Source organism: Protopterus annectens, chromosome 10.part0 (genome assembly GCF_019279795.1).
Source record: "Protopterus annectens isolate FY-2018-M chromosome 10.part0, PAN1.0, whole genome shotgun sequence".
Taxonomy (NCBI): Eukaryota; Metazoa; Chordata; order Ceratodontiformes; family Protopteridae; genus Protopterus; species Protopterus annectens.
The window spans coordinates 1,055,887,987-1,055,907,759 of record NC_056744.1 but is presented as its reverse complement, the minus strand read 5'-3'; the positions used below and the strand labels follow the sequence as shown (position 1 = coordinate 1,055,907,759).

General features: G+C 34.4%; 1 protein-coding gene across 2 annotated transcripts in view; it reads right to left on the bottom strand.

Moving 5' to 3' along the window:
• Positions 1–2,989: 2,989 nt before the first annotated feature.
• Positions 2,990–19,773, bottom strand: part of NEGR1 (neuronal growth regulator 1) — a 3,526,818-nt gene continuing 3,510,034 nt past the window's right edge. For both annotated transcript variants that reach the window (XM_044085807.1, XM_044085808.1), the window contains one exon: positions 2,990–7,007. In XM_044085807.1, coding sequence (XP_043941742.1) covers positions 6,907–7,007 — 101 coding nt within the window. In that variant the 3' untranslated portion in view covers positions 2,990–6,906. The remainder of the gene's footprint in view (positions 7,008–19,773) is intronic.

The window sequence follows — 19,773 nt, the reverse complement described above, 5'->3', positions numbered from 1 at the left end:
TAATCATTTCACAATACAGAATGCCTAGCTATATTCTAAGGAACTCAAGGCTTATTAAAACTAAATCCAGAAACACTTTATGTTCTATATTCAAACAGAAAGTAAATATTCTAAAGTAATAGCATCACATCAACATTTAAAATGACGTGTTCCCTGTCTGCTCAAAATGAGTGTCAATGCAGTATGACATATCGCATACCACATCCAACCTTGAATTACCCCCAAAACTTTGTGTATGCTCTATTTTTATTTTATAGTTGGTTCCTGATCTGTTCTTAAATTAACTTGTTTACATTACTTTTCTTGAGCTCATATGACCGCACAGACTTGCAGACCTTGGACTGTATTTTCAACCTAAATTTAAAAATCTCTTGTGCTATGTTACTTTACCTGTTTAGATCTTGTCATGGTTTGGTCAAATATTCTTCGATGAGCCAAAGTATCACATGTTATCTTATACATGTTTATAAAAAAATGTAACAAGCAAGAAAATGAAACAAAAACAGTATTTTAGAGTGGTAAGAAATATATGTTAACAGTTTCATATGTTCTATCATTTATGTTTCATTTCTACATTATTAATGACATATGGAATAGCTTATCATATCAACTGACTTTTAAAACTGCAATGTCATCCAAAAGGTAGCCATCGTGTCCAATATTTTTATATGATTGGTGCTTAATAAATACTAGAAAATAAAAACAAATTTCATTCTGTGACTCTGTCCTGAGTTATATATATATAGTTGTAGATATAGATGCAAACGTATCTGCGGATGGAATAAAGCTCTTTCAAGTTAAATCAGGGCCAGAAAAATTAAGGAGTAGATAATAATTAAGCATCTATTTTCTCACAACTTGATAAACGTGTGATTCATGTTTTACTTAGCAAATATGGAAGTTTAAAAAAAAAAAACAAACATAAAAAAAAAGCAAATGGGAGACTACCAAAAGTAATACTTACTGTTGGGGAGAATATTGAATCCAGAATACTTGCTAGAAGATGTCTCTATGCATCATGGGGATTGCCCCCCATTTGCTTCTGTAGTGACTTCCTGCCTTTCTGTGCCTGTTGCATGTTAGCCATTATACAACAAAACAAGAGGCAGAAGTCTGTTGCAGATGCTGAAGGAAAATCAGAAGTCACTTGTCGCTTGTCATACAAATAAAGTGTCATAAACATCAGTGGTAGAATGAACTCTCATGAGCAGCTATGGCAGACTATGGAACACGTTTTTAAAGAAGAAAATAGACAACTCGATGGAATTCAGTCATTGTTGGAAAATGTTTTAGAAATATGAAACGTTATCCATAGATACTCACCTTGGTGAGAGATACATTTCTTGGGACAAAACTCCTTTGTGGCAAAAATACATCTTGTAGTTTATGAAGTTGTCAGTAAATACTGAATTTGTGCCAGATAGTTTGGACAGATAGTGAGGTTGCTGTTTTAAATGTAGGGACTTCTGATCTGATATTGACTACATTTTTGAACTTGTAAATATAGACATTTAAAGCTGAGAAAGTTCAGTTATGCTAAATACAGTTTTCTTTGCTAGATATTTAAAATAAATAAATAAAACACTAATTACAGGGATAATGTATTAATAATTGCTGGTATGTTTTCCTGGCATATAAACTGGGATACTGCCAGATATGTAATTTAGACATTGTTGTTCACTTAATAAACACTCAAGGAAACTATATTAGCCATTTTAGCTTCAATTTCCCATAAGAGTTTACTGGTTATTTTTTTCTCAAATGGCTGTAGAATGTTAGTTATGCCATTAAGATTTACTGCCAGATAATCAATTATTCTCTAGAGGGTTAGATATGCATAATATTCAGTGTCAACAATTATGATAAAAGCTACTTTTAGCCATGTTAAATATTCAAATTGGATTTTGCAAGATTCAAACCTATAATAACTAGGCTGTTTTGCGGTAAGAATTTACAAAAATATTCTTATTTTTTTTGCTAACATTCCTCCATGGAGGTCATACATCCTGAAAATATTAGAAGAATATCACATTTCCTGTTTATTGGATATGATAGAATATATGTCTTTAGCACTATAATTTTTGTGCACATAGCATGATATGGTGTGTATTAATTTGGATCACAACATATTTGTCTCTACAAAAATATATCTACTTTAAACACAAGAAAACAAGTAGGCCTTATTTGAAGTATAGTTCGAGAAAAAAAATTTCTCAATTCAGATTATTTTTTTCTAAATGCAGTGGTGCCATTCTTACACAATTACTAATTTTGACCTGCAAATTAAAACAATCAGTAAAAACTATATGAGGTCAAACAAGGCTGGAATGTGCATATCCACAGCTAGTGGGGTTTGGCTTTACTGGCCTGAAATTGTCCATTGAAACAACTTAAAAAGAAATAAGTCATGGGTATTCAGAATCACCATATAGCTGAAACACCTGATGTTCTTAAGAGTTATTTGCATATATCCCATGTGCCTCTGATGCAAGGGGTTTGAGAGGTCACTCAGTGGAAGTTCTAGCTTGGCTGGATTTTTCATTTAGTTTTTACTAATTTATACCCGCAGACAAATGTTAGTTATCTGGGGTGTCCTTCTGGTTCCTTACCAAGGTTAATCCAAAAGATGCGCTTTGCTTTTTCAAAGGAATAAGGTAATAATCAGTCAATTAAGACAATTGCTGTCAATAGGAAAACTTAACAATATGTTTCTCATACAGCTGATGGTGTTCTCGTGTGTTTTATACGATTACTATCTTGAATCCTTACACAATTTGCTTAATGAAATGCAGCGGAAATATATGCTGGTCAGCTGATAAGTTCTAAAATACTTAAAGGAACATTGTGGTTTGCAATACTGAGGTTATCTGACATAGCTTTCTTTAAAGGCAAAAGCTAACATGTATGCTTGTTGAATTATTATTTGGCAATTGATGTTTCCACCCAAAAACATAGATATTCATATTCACCCAGAAGTCCATTGTGTCTCTATGTTTCAAGTGCATTTATTGGACTATGCAAATGTACTACCATGTAAATGTATGAATAGTACACAATTCATATGAACCATCCTGATATTGTTAAATGCTCAGGGGTAAAATGGTAAGAACAAATATATAAAGCCTGTAAAAAGTGATATGTTTCAGTCTGCTAGGAAAATAGGTGACTTCAGAATGCACAGAACAAAAGTGAGTTTAGAAAGTTAACAAATACACCACTTTAATACAATATGAATATTAAACTGGGATTTGAACCTATTATCTTCACAGAAATATAAAATCAACAGTAAACAGATAATTAAATTACACAGCAATTCAGTATGTGTCCCAGAAGATGAAAATGGTTCACCTGAAGCTAATATCTCTGCCTTGCTATGTTACAGGAGACAGAAACATGTTGTCCCTTGACAAGTTTTTCAACATTTTATAATAGCAGAACTCTAGATATATGATGGTATGACATGCCAGTGACATCTGAACTATAGTCATTGGTATAACATGATTGCTAGAGTAAAGTGATTATAAAAAAAATGAATGTCTAATGACTACAGTACTGAGGGGGACAACTGACAGCTCTTGCAATAGAATCCTGAATACTTCTATTGTATGGCTCAGCATATAATGATATGAAAGAAGATGTAATACTATACACTCAGGGAGTAAGTTCCCTCCTTTTTAGTATGACATTTAATAACTGTGTGGGGATGGTTGCCATTGTTATGAGATGCACAACCTCGAGCAGCACAAAAAACATTAATTAGTAAGGTGAAAGCAATATGGGCAGTGCATTTTCAGGATTTTTAAAAAGATTCTCTGCAGTTCTTTGACGTTTTCTGATGTATGCTACTATTATGACACACACATGGTAAAAATGGAAACTGTCAGAAAGGCATTGAGAAGTCATGTAACACTAGCATTCTGCAAACATCATAAAAATTTTCATAGAAAAATATTCTTCAAAACCTCACCAAAATATGATGCACCTCATTTCTCCTGACATTCTCCTATGAATTTAAATGTGTAAGTGCTCTGGACATTGAAGACAATGCCAACATGATACGATGACAGCAGAATGAGTTCTGTCACATGGTAAGGTTATAAAATGTTTCAGTTGGCAGTAAGAGGGCACTAAAAATTTTGATACAAAATTTTTGGTTACTGTGTTATGTTATGAAGAATTAAGGGTCAAACATTATGTCAGGAAACCTAGTACAGCTGGAATGCAGATGTATGAATGTACATAGATATTTATTCATTTATATATTTATTTAGTTATTTAATTATTCATTTTTATTTATTTATTTTAGGAACAGCTTTCATGCTGCATATATAAGCAGCAATATTTTTGGGTGATTTTGGAACACTACAAATTCAAAGGTCCTACTGCAGTCAAAAACTTGATGTATACTGTATAATAAAACATTTTACACAACCCCCATAAAGATACTGTAGACAAAGTAATTCCTTAAATATTAAGACTTACATAATTCAGTGGGGAAAATAAATTTAGTGAGAGAAAACAAAAGACAAAAATCGTTGATTGCCTATCTAAGGCAAAATGTAAGTTGGAGTCTGCCAGGGATCATTATTGTGACCCATCATATTTTGCCTCTTTTTATGCTAATACAATAAAAGCCAATGAACTGAGATAAGCAAAATGCAATGATAATTACAAACTAGGCATTACCATTCTCTGCACTATGAAATTAAAAGCAGTGCAGGAAAGGTTGAACAAATTAACGTTATGCTTAATGCTGGCAAATGTAATATTACAATACTTGAGGTTTATATAAATTTAAATAAAACTTAATGGCAAGATATGAAAGGTTGACAATGAAACCACAAGTCTAAGACTCACTGTAGGCAGTAAATTAATTCTGATGGGTGTGTCACAACAAATATTAGAAATTCTTACTTTGTAGGGCACATTATGCTCAATGGAAAGTTCAGTAAATTATGACAAGTTATTGCCTCTCTATATAAATTGACATATAAAACTTCTTTCTGTGGTCAGACAAGTGGCTATTCAAGACCGTTTTAACCCAGTTTTTAAAGAGGATTTTAACAAATAATAATGACCTGGTGAACATGAACTATTCTGATACAGATTAAATGTACTGTGTTTACTCCTACAGCTAAACCATTTATTTATTTATATATTTAAGGCCAGTAAAGCTGCCTAGTGAAGTGACTTACTGAAAGTCATGGGGAATCAAACCCTGGACTACAGGAGGAAGCTCATAGCCTTATTCCTCTGTATTTGCTGCCAATCTGGCCAGTTCTACTTGAAAACCTATAAAACAAAATCATGTAACTGATTATTAAAATAAACTTAAATTGAGGGCAGAATGTGACATATTTATTATTCAACAACTATTGAAACTGAAGAATAAATTATCACTTGCAACAAGGTTAAGCTTATTGCTAAAATTATTAAAAATGGTATTTATATGATGTGGAATTTGAAAAAAAAACATTAGATAAGTACAATTATACTTGTCACAGAGCAAAACATTGTAAGGCTGACACCAAAGCTTGTAAGACAACAAATCTATAATTACGCAGGGGCATCATAACTGCAACAAATTTTAAACCTGGAGGCTCTTCAATGCGGAAAGTTTGACCCTTATTTTGTGCTATTACTAAAGTTCATGAAGCAAGTGTTACATGATATTGCCTTGCATAAAAATATCATGTCACATGTGGATAGATGATCCTGTTTATAAATTATCTACCTACACTAATGATTTAATTTTTTTTTAAAATCTGTTTAGTGTTTATGAGTTCTGTATAGAACATTTTGCAACTTACATATATTTGTTTATGAAATGTGGAAAAAAAATCATTTCAGCAGTTGACTGATGATTAATTGTTGAATGACTTTTTATGCCAACAGTTCCCTAAGCTTTATCATAATGGCTTTTATTGTTACATTTTCTCAGAAAAGCAAAAAAAAATGGTGTTTGAACATTACAGCTGTGAATAACTTATTTAGAACATATTAAAATAACAGTTCTGATGTCATGACTTGCCATACCAATAGTCTAGTTGTTACAAATGAACAATTCCAGAACTGTTGTTTAGGTAACAATTAAAAAAAAAATGACTTATCAAGTATTTGCCCACAGCATGCCTCTTACAATGCTGATCACCATTTAAAGGCTCCAGGTTTTAAACTATTATGGATTATACAGCATGTGTATATTTTAACAATCTCAGAACACATATCTCCATAGGTGCCATCTCATGCCCATGTGCTATATTTTTCAGTGCTTGTGAGAACTGGATATCTTAACTTCATACATAGGGATATGCACATTACTCCTGCTAAGGAACAATTAATCTTTTTCTAAGAGAATGTTAAGTCATTAAGTCAAAAGAGTAAAACAATATGAGTTAAACAGTAAAGACAAATTAAAAAAATACTGTTTGGAATGCTGTTACAAATTGCTTCTTGAAAACATTATTAGCAGTGCACCTTTAAAGCAATAGATTTTTCTGACCAGAATAATGTCTTGTAAATTAAAGACCTTTACAGTCTTTTAGAAAAAGGCAGGGCCTGGATATTTCAGAAAAAAAAAATTTGGAGAAGAAACATAAATTGACAGAAAACATGATCTTAAAGTAATTTGTGAGCTTTCTTTCAAAAAAAAAAAAAAAAGAAAGAAAAATAAAAACAGTATACTGATCGACAAGGTAATGCATCTAATCAAAATTAGAAGTCGCATTAAGGTATTTACATGAACAAGTCTACAGAAAGGGGCCATCCCCACGTTAGTACAGCTGATTATATCCCACACTGCTTTTAACAAAGAGTACTAGATTGCTCCAGTCGTCAGCACTTTCAGAAAGTCCTTAAAAGCCTTGTATGGTTCTTTTACATTCACAGCAGACAGATCTTCATTAGCTAGAAAATGCTGATAGAAGACGAGATCACCAGTGCAAGGTACCAGCTGGATGAAAGAATATCTGCATTTCCTGTAATTCCATACTGAGCAGTACTTGGAGCTGAAAAGAAAGAAAGAAAGGAAATAACTTACGTTACTTTCTTGTCAGGTTCTTTATAATATCACTGTTTTTGTAGTATGCACATATGGGTCTGATTAAACTCATAAAAGACAATATTTTACACAATTTTACAGAAAACCAAATATTTTAAACAGCTAGTTGTCCAAATTGCATTTCCATTTTTTGAGGTTAACAAACTTTGGATCATGTTAAATGAGCATTAGATACATGTTTTTAAATGACGGTAAAGTATTCAAGCTATTACTGGATCTGGATATGTGCACCACAATTGCTTTTGTACTGAATGAACACCATGTGTGTGAAAGATGATTACATTTTTGTAACAATAGGACATTTTTAACTACATTACCTAGCATCCAGCATCCTATTTTACAAAGACCACCATAAGTCTGTGTATCATATACAGAAACCTGAAAACAGACATCCATTATGAATGGCAGCTTAGAAACACATCTCTGTAATTCAGGCTTTGACTTTAAGCTGGAAACGTTAGCATACTGCTCTGTCCACATTTTTCTCTTGTCAGACAAGTTCAGGTTAGTGCGTAACAACACAGTGGTTAAGATATCACCAGCTTTGTCATGCCAGAAATTAGGGCTTACACAGTTATGTGTTTTGCCTTGGTATATTTTAATTACTTTAGAGTTTCATAAAGGAGTAGAAGTGATGCAAAATTAAATAGCATAAAGTCTTTAGTTTGGCTTTGTAGAAATCTTTGTGAATTACAGAACAAAATATTATTTTTGTCACCAGGTAAATCTGAAGTTTGAAAATGTTAAAATTAAAATATCATCAGTAGCATAAATTTAGTATGTTCATATATATATATATATATATATATATATATATATATATATATATATATATATATATATATATACCACCTATAATGAGAAACCAGTATTATAGCCTTATAAGCAAAATTTGAAAAATGTTCAGTAAATTGTAAGATAACCTGCTTATCTTTCAATCTCACTAGATTTATTTATTTGAGCAGTTACATTTAGGTAGTCAGGACTTGCATGGCCAAATGCTGACATTTGCTACATCAGATTGATGCTCAGTTCATCGTGTCTGATCTTGTGTGTCTTTTCTGTTTGTAGAGAGTAAGCACATATTTCTATTAAATGCACTTTTACTGCTATATAAGGAAATCTTTCTGCTAGAATCGCACTGCTATGATTTTATTAGTGTAAGTGAATCCTATCTGTGTGAGATTGTACACAGTTGGTGATGGCTATGCTATTTTCCCTATTGCTGTGGTATACTGGAGTTGCTATCTTAATGCAGATGTGGTCACCCCCCCACCCCTCAAAATACATGAATTTTATACAATTATTTTTGATTTTATGTTTGTTTATTCTTTAGTGGGCTTTTTCACTACACTGAAAAGTTAAATTAATAAACTTGACTTTTCACTGTAGACCTTATAGATGTATGTAGGGAACCCTACTCTTTGCTACCTGATAGGTGATCCACACTGAGAGAATTGAACCTAAAAGATCAATGACATCTTGTCATGGTGTCTGGACTTGTAGAAGAACAAGAAAGTGAATGCTACATCTTCCCTTCTCCCTGTTCTCCAAGCTTGTGCAGTCGCATAATTGATAAATGTGCAGTTCTCCCCCAAGTTGGAATGTAAGAGAGAGATTGCTCTCGGGGAAAATAAATGTTTTTCTTTTTCTATTTTCTTTCCAAGTGACACTGTTTAACCAGCAATATCTCAGGGTTTTAGATGGTTTGGGGTTGAATAACCATGATTAAATGAGATATGGTCATTTATAGTGGACCCACAGCTCTAATTGTCATAGGCATCATAGAAACAATCAGAAACAAAGATTACAGAGTTCTAGTATAGTCATTTTATATCTGCCAACTTAATATAATGGTGATTAACAGTTAAATTAAAGTCACAAGTATAGCTAGGTTATCTTATGCACTTTTGAGCTCTTTAAAATGGTTCGCTCAGTCGAGCAAAAACAATGTCTTGTATAATGGCAATACCCACTTACTTCAAACTTTGTCACTTTCTCCTCCTAACAGACTTCTAATTGGCTATTAATATATAGTACAATAAATTTCCTGTTGAATTCCATTGTATTCCATATTCTCACGCTATAGTACTGTTTGCATTTACAATAAGAATTTCATTTTGAACCTACTGTTATGCATTTAGAGGCAAGAGGAATAATGCACTGTTATTAATGAGACCTCACTAAAGTTAACTCTGCCTCTTGGAATCAGTTACCCTATAAAATCCAAAACTAAAAAAAAAAAAAAATCTGGTGTTTTCAAAAGTACATTGAAAGAGCATCTCTTCTAGAAAAAAATGAATACAAGTATTTTAAGAACATTGGCTCTTTGGTTGGTAACCAGCAAACAAATGGATTGTTTCTGTTATGTAACACACATTAATAGTTTCAACACTTCTCAGAGGCATTAACTGGCATTCGGACAGTGCTTCAGTCTTACACCATTTACACTTTCTGCTCATGCTCCCAAACACTTTCTGCCAGGGGCTTCTACCAGTTTTGCCCTGACCTACTGATGCCTGTGGTTAAAGTGACTGTCACACATTACTACCTAAATAATTATACAAAAACAGCAGACCAAATAATATAAGTAAAGCTGTTAGGCTATTCTAGGCACTTGAACAAAACAATGGAAATATAAAAATACATATATGATGCTGGCACATGTATGTTATTTAAATTCAAGGAGGTAAACCTGAGGAAGAGGCATAGGTAATCAACAGAGAAGAGGAGAGACTACAATGAGAGCAAGACAAGTAGTCAGAGACGGAGTCAATTGCAGTGTAAGGGGCAAAGAGTGAAGGAGAAACTAAAAGAAATGAGCTAGACAAGACAAAGCGAAATGTGAGAGGGGAGGAACGTGACAGGAAAAAAGGTGATTTAGTAAAGCAGTCAATGCCAAACAAGACCAAAAAAGACAAAATAAACCTTCAATCTATCATGTTGTACTAAATAAATAACTAGAATGTCTGCCAGGTTTGCATCCATAGCCTTTGATCAGTTGTGCTTCTGTACGTTTGATATCACTTGGATGAAATAGCAACATTTCTATTACTATAGTTGGATGGTAAACAATGTTCATTTTTCTTTGTTCAGCCTACAATATCTACCTGTAATATTTGATAAGTGACATAACAATTTGCTCAGAAAAAGTAAATTAGAGACTTTTCCTTTTCTGTCTTTTGCAACTTGTCTATTTCTGTGAATTGTGACTTTTTTCATATCTGGTAGTACTGCAGACAGAGTCAGCATGACTCTGTCATAAGTATCATTTTTTAAACATTTTTATTTTAAGTAGCATTTGTCTGGTTGGCATGTATACTCTATTGTTACATACGGATCACTTAAATTCCAAAACCATGTTATGAAGACTCAAACAAAAATCAAAGCAAAGTCTTGCTGTTGCACACAAAAAAAAAAAAAAAAAAAAAACAGAGCACAGAACACAGTAATATTAGGATAAGTGCTTTTGTTCCCTTTATTTCAATCAATGAAACTTCATCAGATAATATTCCTTACGTGCAGCCTTCTTTTATATCTACTTCCATTATCAACAACCAATAAGTGCAATTCCATAATTAAAAATGCTAATGTTACACAATCCTATTAAAATCCCTTCCAACTATCAATAGAATAATATAATACAAAGATTTTCAAACATTTAATAATAAATAGTAAGTCCTTAATAAACCACTCATAGAACACATTATATGAAGACCTCATTGATGAATCCCCAAAAATGCCTAAAACTGCTTATGTATATCTGAATACATGTAATGTAATATAAATTCACAAGAAGCTATACAATCTAAAATACCATTTAGTAACTCAATAATATAAAAAAATGTTTCAAAGATAAGAAAGTGTTATGGTATAAACAACTTCTTAACCCAGATTTTGGTCCATCAAACATTCTACATCCTGTCTACTTTTAAAGACAACAAACTACTAATTGATATCCTATCACTGAGTTCTGGGAAATGAGTGGCATTAAGCAATATCTGCCATTGTGTTTCCTTATATTCTAGGAAACTAGACCAATTCCCCCCACGGTCTTGTCTAGCAACCTTTTCCAAGGATATCAATTAGCAGTTTGTTGTCTTTGAAAGCAGACAGAGTCTAAAATGTTTGGTGGTACATTCAGATATATTGAAATGTTGATAGTACAGAACTGAAATCTTTTGCTAAGCTTGAGTTTATTTTGTTCTCATGAAATATGAAAATGTGCTATCGATGCATGGTTTAGATACTGCTGACAATGGTTATTGTGAATTATTATTTGGCTGAATAGTCAAATGACTTGTCTATTAACTTTGTAAGTGCAAATTATAATATTTCCTGAAAGATTTTATATTTCAAATATGCGATTTCTCATTTGTTCCTCTTACAGTCCAGACTTTGGACTACCAGAACTCATACATTCATACTAAAGCTCACTAAACAGTATACATTTATGTCTTCAGAAGTAATGTACTAATAATTTATTTATTATTTTATGAAATTCATTATGCAGATCTTCTTCTCCTTTCTGCTTTACCTGTTACGGGTTGTCACAGCAGAACAACAGTCTGCAGAACCATTGGCGGTGGAGTTTTATGGTGTCAATTTTCCAGCCAGGAGCCCAACCATCCAAAGAAGGCACACACATGCACACACTCACACCTAGAGCCAATTTAGAGTGTCCAGCCCATCTGCAGCATGTCTTTGGAATGTGGGAGGAAACTGGCCTTTATAAAAGCTAGTGAATTATTATTGGACATAATATTCCTTTTGAGATTTGTATCAACTGGATCTTTTTTATAATTAGTATGACTGAAGGAAAATTTGTTTGTTATAATCTATGGCTAAACATTACATTTTTGCTTCAGTGATCATTGTCAGTCAATAGTTAATATTCAGCAAATATAAATGACATAGAGTTAAAATACAAATGCGATTAAAAAATTAAGTGTATCAAATCATACTATGCATTTAATACCGGTGTAAATATTCCTTCTCCCATCTTAACAGTCACTTATTTAATTAAATGACCATCTTGTACAAATAAATATTATTTTCTTTTCATTCACAGCCATTGACAAATCTTTCTTTTTGGTTTTTAGTCAGCTCATACTCATTAGGTGAAAGTACCTGTCATCATAAGTAACCTGGGACTGTGTGACAGTTAAGTTAATTTTAATGAGTTAAAATGCACATGTATTTAGTTGATGAAAATAAAAACCATACTTGCATGATATACCAAGACTTTTGGTTATTTTCACGTCCATGTGGTGCTGTGGCAGCGTTGTCGCCTCACAGTTAGATGCTGACCGGTTCGACTCTCAGCTAGAGCGTCTTCTGCGTGGAGACATGCATGAATTGGCGTACCTTCGTTGAAGGTTGTGTGTTAGGGCTGGCAACTCAGTACGTAAAAATCAATGGCCAATCATTAGCGGACCAGAGCTCCGCTGTGGCGACCCCTAACCGGGAAAAGCCGAAAGACACAACTAAATATAGCTAGGCTGACTAGCTGTAGTACAGTCAAAGTCTCATTTTTCATTGCCATAGCTTAAAGATTGACCTGGGTCACTGCAAGGTCACACAACAGGGAACAAGTAAATAATGTAGAGGGGAGCTGTCTTTTGTTGGTGTAAGGCATGTTTACTGACCCTTTAGGTCTGACTAGTTGGCTATCCCCTGGCAGAGATCAAAGGTGCAGTTGTCAAAACCTTGTGTCACAGAAAGCTTTAATTGAAAATGCACATTATTAAACTGAAAAAGACATGAAGAGGAGCAGTACCAGATATAATGAAGTAAAGTGATATAGTATCTGTAATCCTAGAACTCTGAGCTTAATTGCGGTAAGTTAATTATGGAATGCACATAGTTGTAAATCTCCTGTATTTAACAGAAAAAAGAACATTACATTTTGCATATTCACAACTCAAAGTGATACAATAATGAATTCTGCAGTAATGAACATCTGTGCAAAATCACAGTGTTTTATAACCTTATGGATGTTCAGTATCAGACATTATTATATATTTTTGTTTGTTATTCCATAAATGTGCATGATACATATACCTACAGAGCGATAGGGACACCTGTTTTGACTACCATATGCAACCTGAAAGATTTTAAATCTATATACAGTTTGTTTTCAAAATTCTGCATAGTCTGAAATTTGTACTGTATTCTTGCATCTTCCTACCACCCCAAGCAGCTTCCTTTCTTCTTTCCTTCCCACTTCTTTTAAATTCCTGTGGACCATCCCATTAACTTCCCCTTCTTTTTTCTATGTGTTGTGATTTTTGCATCCTACTGTGTTTTTCACATTCCATGAGCATGAGACCATACCCTTGTCAAGTTTGTATCCATATCTTTAACCTTAACCTTCCCTTCATAATTTTTACTTCTTTATCTTTACCCTGATTGTATCTCTTTTCTGTTACACTTCCTTACAGACCTTCTACATTTCAGTTCTTTTTCCTGTAAAGCTTTGCGTTCCTCCTGCCAGATGTATATTTCTTTCCTTTCTCTTCTCTCTGCTCTTCTTTAATTTTTGTCTTGTACTAGCTGAGATCTCATCTTTTTTTACAGTTTTCTCCAGATCTCCCAAATTTCTTTTTTTCTTAAATTCTTTTCCCTATTCTCATTCTGACATTGCTTGCATTATCATCTATGAATTAGCCTTGTTTTATCAATTGTCTGTTAGTTAGCTTAATGGGTTTCAGATGGCAATGATTTGCCACCTCTAGTTCAGGGTTTGATTCTGTCATCTTCCACTTGCCTACTGCATGACTTTGAGCAAGCCTCTAAACCAGACAATGATCCTGAGCTGTGTCTGAAAAAGGTCCATATGGATTAGATTTCTAACCTGGTCAACAAATAAAATAAGGAAATAAATATACAACTGTTGATTCCAAATTGATTAACATTCCTTCAGTGAACCTACCATCATGTTGGCTTCTTCCTACTCATTCAGATTCCTTGGCCATCCTTTTTTCTATCCACCATTCCAGCCTTAGTATTTGCAACTTTTCCTTTTTTACTCTTTCTTCTGATATCATATAGAACAGCTCCTGATCATTTCCATTTCTCCTTGTTTAAATCATGTACTCCCTTTTTCCTGTCACCTGTTATCTCCCAATTTTTCATAGACATCCTTCTGCTTCCCCTTTCTTTATCTACTGCATCATTGTCCTTCCCATGATTTACCTATGACCCCTTGTTTAAATGAAACCCTTTAGTTTAATTTATTCATATAACCTATCTTAACTTTTTGATCTCCACTGGTTCTAATTTTTCATCTCTTCTTATCTATATTGCCTTCGTTTTTGTCTTTCTAGGATTTTCCTTCTAGTTCTACTGTATAATTCATGTCATCCTCCCTTTATTTACCTCAGTAGGATCCCCTCCACTAACTTAGCTATTCCTTTCCCCTTTCTACTAGCTTTCAAAATGCATGTCTTCCTCCCAATTCACCCATTCCAAGTTTTTCTGCACTTTTTTATTTACTCTATTTGGTATCTAGGATAGAAAATACTGATCAGAAGGGATTGATTTCACTCTTAGCGCAGACAGACAAAATTATACTACACCAAGTAAAGTAACAATGAATAGTAAATTGGCCGTGAATAGCCCTAAAAGGAATAGAATTTAGCTAATAACAGTAATTAATTTGTCACTGTTGCACCTTGTTTAATACAGCATATTTTTTAAAGTATAGACCCTCTGTATTCCTTTCCATTTTCCTATTTTCATCTTTTTTACTGTTACCCCAGCAGTCCTTTCCTTCCAGATGAGTCTGCTCCATTTTTTTCTGGAGCTTCCTAAATATCTTTTCATTCCCTATCATGAAAATGTATCTCGGTTAGTACTCCATTTTTCTGGTTAACCACCATTTTTATTATGTTGTTCCTCATTGCCAATCTGTTGTCTTTATCTTTCCACTTTTGAAGACACTTTCTGTCTACTCTTTAAATTTGTTAAATTTCTACCTTTGCTTTTTCATCTGACTGTCACATATGCAATCCTAAGTATCTTGCTCCTGGTCTGTGAACATGTGCTAAAGAGGTCATTTGGCCACCCCTACACTGGTTCCTAATTGTTACTCTATAACAAATCAGATTTATATATAACAGAATGAATAATTTTTATCCTATGTATTATATTTGTAACAGTGCTTTAACTTGTTTAATGTAACAGTTTTTCCTGTATGTATGTATAGAGCTTTTCTCCCCGGGCCTCCGATAAAAATGGACAGGTATCCAGTCGGACTATCCCGGTCAACAAATGTAAAATAAATTAATTGCATCTAATATTTCTTATTTATTCTCCCACAACACTTACCAAAACAACTTTTATCTTGTTATCTAGCTCAATTGCCCTTTTTAATAATTGCACATGGCCCAATGTTATCTTTCTTCATCTATCTATTGTTCCACCATCAGTACACTCATTGACAAATAAGAACAAACAGCTTTTCTCTTCCATTTTTTGCCCTGTTCTCCCACTCTGCTTACCAGAGCTTCCATTGTTAGAAGAGGGCGTTTAAAAGATGGGATGGTAGACAATCCATAGTTTAAAAGAGTGTATGGTGGACAATCCTATCATGGTCTACTCTGTATCATAACATTTCTTGATAGTTGTTCATTTACCAGGAGTGCCACAGAAGGGTCTTTATGTATTACTATCATTCAACTTTAAAATGATTTCCTCTGTTCCTATTCCTTCCAGTGCCTTACCAATTGTTTCTATTCTTCTGAGCTGTGCTGCTAATCTTTCATGAGTACCCTGCTGTCTCTGCCATCACCAATCCTCTCACATTGGCCTTTATTCTGTCCCATAGTTTTACTCCATTTTCCTTTCTTGTCTCACTAATTTATTCTGTTACTCTTTTGAACCCCTCCCCCTCTCATGTGGGTTATCCTTTTCCCTCTTCTGATCTCCAGTTTGGTCTAGCCTTCAACCATGATTGTTTTTCAGCCTTCCATGATTCTTTTCACTCATGCATGATCTGGTGCTGCTTTTTCCCCTTTTTCTATACTCCAGATCCACATTGTAGCTTTGCCTCTTCCAAGAAGCTAGCTTGTTTCTTAGTATTATTCTTACTTTCCAACAGAAGTTGCATTTCCTCTCACTTCCATGCAGTTTTCTGCATTTGTCTGCTGATCCACACTCTTCCATTTCCCTCCTTAACACTTGGTCTCTTTCTGATTTCCTCTTCTCAATGCAGTTCTGTATACCTACACTTTTCAGGGTCATTCGAAAATCTCCTGCTACTATTTCTAATTCTAGGCCTCTGTCCAATTCCCTGATATCCTGAAAAAGTCTGAAAGGTATCCAGCCCCTCACATTTCATTTGGACATACAGAAATTTCACTTTATTAATCCATGTTATAATTATTATTGTCCTTGCCCATTCCTTGCTTTCTTCTCTCTTTTTACTTATAGTCCTTTTCTGAATATTATGACCACTCCTATTTTTCCTCCACATGCCCCAATTTCTCTGCCCATACTATGCTTTCTTTGGTAAATTTCTATTTTACTTACTTTTATAATTTCTTGTAACAGTCCTATATACTTCCATTATCTCATAGACTTTATTGAGATCTGTGTTCTGTTTATGGGGTTTGATATTCTCTGACATTCCAGCCCATGATGTTTAATCCCCTTTCCCCTCTACCTATTCACCCATCCACTTTCCCCTTCTTGCTCATTTCGCGAGTGAGACAGATTTCTTTTTCACCCACACTTTTGAATTTCTGGTGCCTACACCAATCTTTCAGCTGGTTCACCTTCTACCATTGTTCTTTCAAAAAACTCTGCCCTTTGTGCTACCAACAACCTATTCTTTTCACTCTTTGTTACCTTCTAATCTTTAAACCTATTCATTAAATCTGTTGCTAGTGTCACTCTTTTATTTCCTTGTTGTTCTTCTTCCATTCCCCACCTTTGACATTACTTCCTGTATTTTCATTCTTTAATCTTTCCTCTTTGTACTTCACCTGTTTCGCTCTGATGCCTTTCTGTCATATCTTGGCTCCCCTTTCCATCATCTTTGAGTCTGCTTCCACTTATTTTACTCTTCTTTCTTATTTTTTCCCCTTCATGTTTTTGTTTCCATAGAAAAGACTTTTTGTTCTTACCCTTTGATATATTTTGTTTAGTCTTTCCTTTTGATCAGTATATTCTCCTAATCTTTCCCTTTCTGCCCCTATTTGTGCATCTGTTATGTTAGTTGTTTGTCTTTTCAGATTTTCCCGGTTAGGGGTTGCCACAGCGGAACTCCAGTCTGCTAATGGTTGGCAGTAGATTTTTATGCTGCTGAGTTGCCAGCCCGACGCCCAACCTTCAGAGAAGGCACGCCCATTCATGCATGTCTTTTGGAGGCCACTCGACCACGGGGAGGGCATGCAGACTCCACACAGAAGGCACTCCAGCCGAGAAATGAACAGCATCTGTTATGTTAGTATGTGTTTGTAATTCCTCATTCTCACTCTGCCATTCCTCTTCTTATTTCTTCATCATTTCTTCTTTATGTGGTTTTCCTCCTTGCTCTATCCCTTCAGTCAAGCCTTCCAGGATTTTCTTTGTGTTCTGTCTTTCTCTGTGAGCCTCAAATCTTGGGTCTATATTAGAACACCGAACGCTGAAATGTCAAGTGTTCTAATATCGACCCGTTTTCAGCGAACACTGAAAATATTGAAGAAACAGAAAACCAAATTTTTTTCCTAGGGAAAGAATTCAGTTGTCCATTTCTGTTGCTTTGGAAATTTCAGTGCTGTGGTGGAAAGGTACGGGTCGGGTTCAGGTAAGTATGTGATTGTACGGACGTGAGGGTTAGGGCGCGGGTCAGGTAAGTGTGTGATTATGTGGACATGAGGGTTAGGGCAGGTTAGGTGAGTTAGGGTTAGGGAGCATGTCAGGTAAGTGTGCGATTGTGAGGACGTGAAGGTTAGGGCAGTGTAGGTGAGTTAGGGTGTGGGTGAGGGGACTGTGCGATAGTGACGGACCTTAGGGTTAGGGTTTGGGTTAAGGTAAGTGGATAGTTAGTGGTGTATGTATAGTTTAGTGTAGGGTTAGGTGTAAGAGTTTAGGTGTATGTGTGTGGATTGCTGTTTGTTTGGTGTGCTTGTGTTATGTGTATGTGTTTTGGAACAGCAAATTTTTCCCTAGGAAAAAATTCACTGTTCTGAATGTTCAATGTTTTAAATTTTCGATTCATAGGGTTCAATATTAGAACACTTGACATTTTAAATGTTCAGTGTTCTAATATAAACCCCAAATCTTTTGGATCCTCCCTGCCTCCTCACTGTTTACCTCCAGACAGTCTTCATTTGGAAGATATAGTGCATGTTGTATCCCCCACATAATTTCCTCTTTGTTCTTTTTATTGGATTTATCCTTACCCTGTCCTTTTGATAATCGGTGTTTCCTAGGCTTAATTAATTTTATTTTATATCTCTCATTACCCTCTTATTGTAAGCATTTATCTTCTCAAAACAGTGTAAGAAACATCTCTGTGTGAAAGATTTTCAGTCCATATATCTCTAGTTAATCACTAAATATTAATCAGGTCAGAAAGTAATAGTAGAACTAGTGAACTTAAACTTATCAAGTAAAAAAAATATATATATATAATTTGAAATATTGTACAGAATTACTAAGTATTCAAAAGTATTCCAACCAAGGCAGGCAGTCTGTTTCCAGTCAAAAATCCTTTATTAAGTACACAGAAAAGCGATCCAAGTAAAATAAAAATAGAGTAATAGTTTCCTCACAATTTTTCTAAATATATATATACTTTTTATCAGGAAAGGGAGTGGTTTATTGTGCTGTAAAAAAATGCTACTTCTACTACCACTATCGTCTGATCTGATTAATATACAGTGATTAACTAGAGATATATGAACTGAAAATCTTCCACACAGAGAAGTTTCTTACACTGTTTTATTTTTGGATCCACTATCTTTGTTTAGTGGGTTGTTTGAGACTTCGGGGATACCAGAGAGATTACTACTTTTTTTTTTTAATTTATCTTCTCACATACCATCTTGTCCCCCTTCATCTGCATCCTCCATTAGTCACCTTATATTTTTTGCTTCCCCTCCTCTACTACTAGTGGTGCAGTGGCAATACTTGAGTATTGCAAACAACAATGTGCATAATTAACAATGATCAGTCATTTCATATTCATCTGTCATTCATTATTTGTTGTTCTAATGATCAGGTTAACCATAACTCTTTATTGCAGAGCCCATATAACAATTTTTGCTGTCCATTATGTTCTAAATGTTACCTGCTTCTGCCTTTTGCATCGTTATTCTCCCCATTTATTTGCCTTTTGAATTTTTTTTGTTTGTTTTTTTCCCTTTAAGTCTTAGGTCTTTGCATTTTTTTGGCAAAATGGTTCTTACCTTCATGCCTGTGCCTAATTAGTGGCTTCATTGCAAGATATCCAACTTCAATTTAAACAATCCCCTTTTTGGTGAGAGATGCCCAATTTTCACAGCCCAATCTGCCTTTTGTTCATACCTCCAGTTACATGGAATTTGTTGCTGATCCCCATAGGATAGTGCTGCAGAGCACATGGTTAATTCTCATCCTTCCCTGAGCAATTCTTCCTCAGGGCTCTATTCCATCCACATTGTCTGGTCATACTACTTTGTATGCAGATGTCTCTCTGTTGTTCTGTTTTCCTTTCTTTACTTCTCATTTTGTGTCTGTCT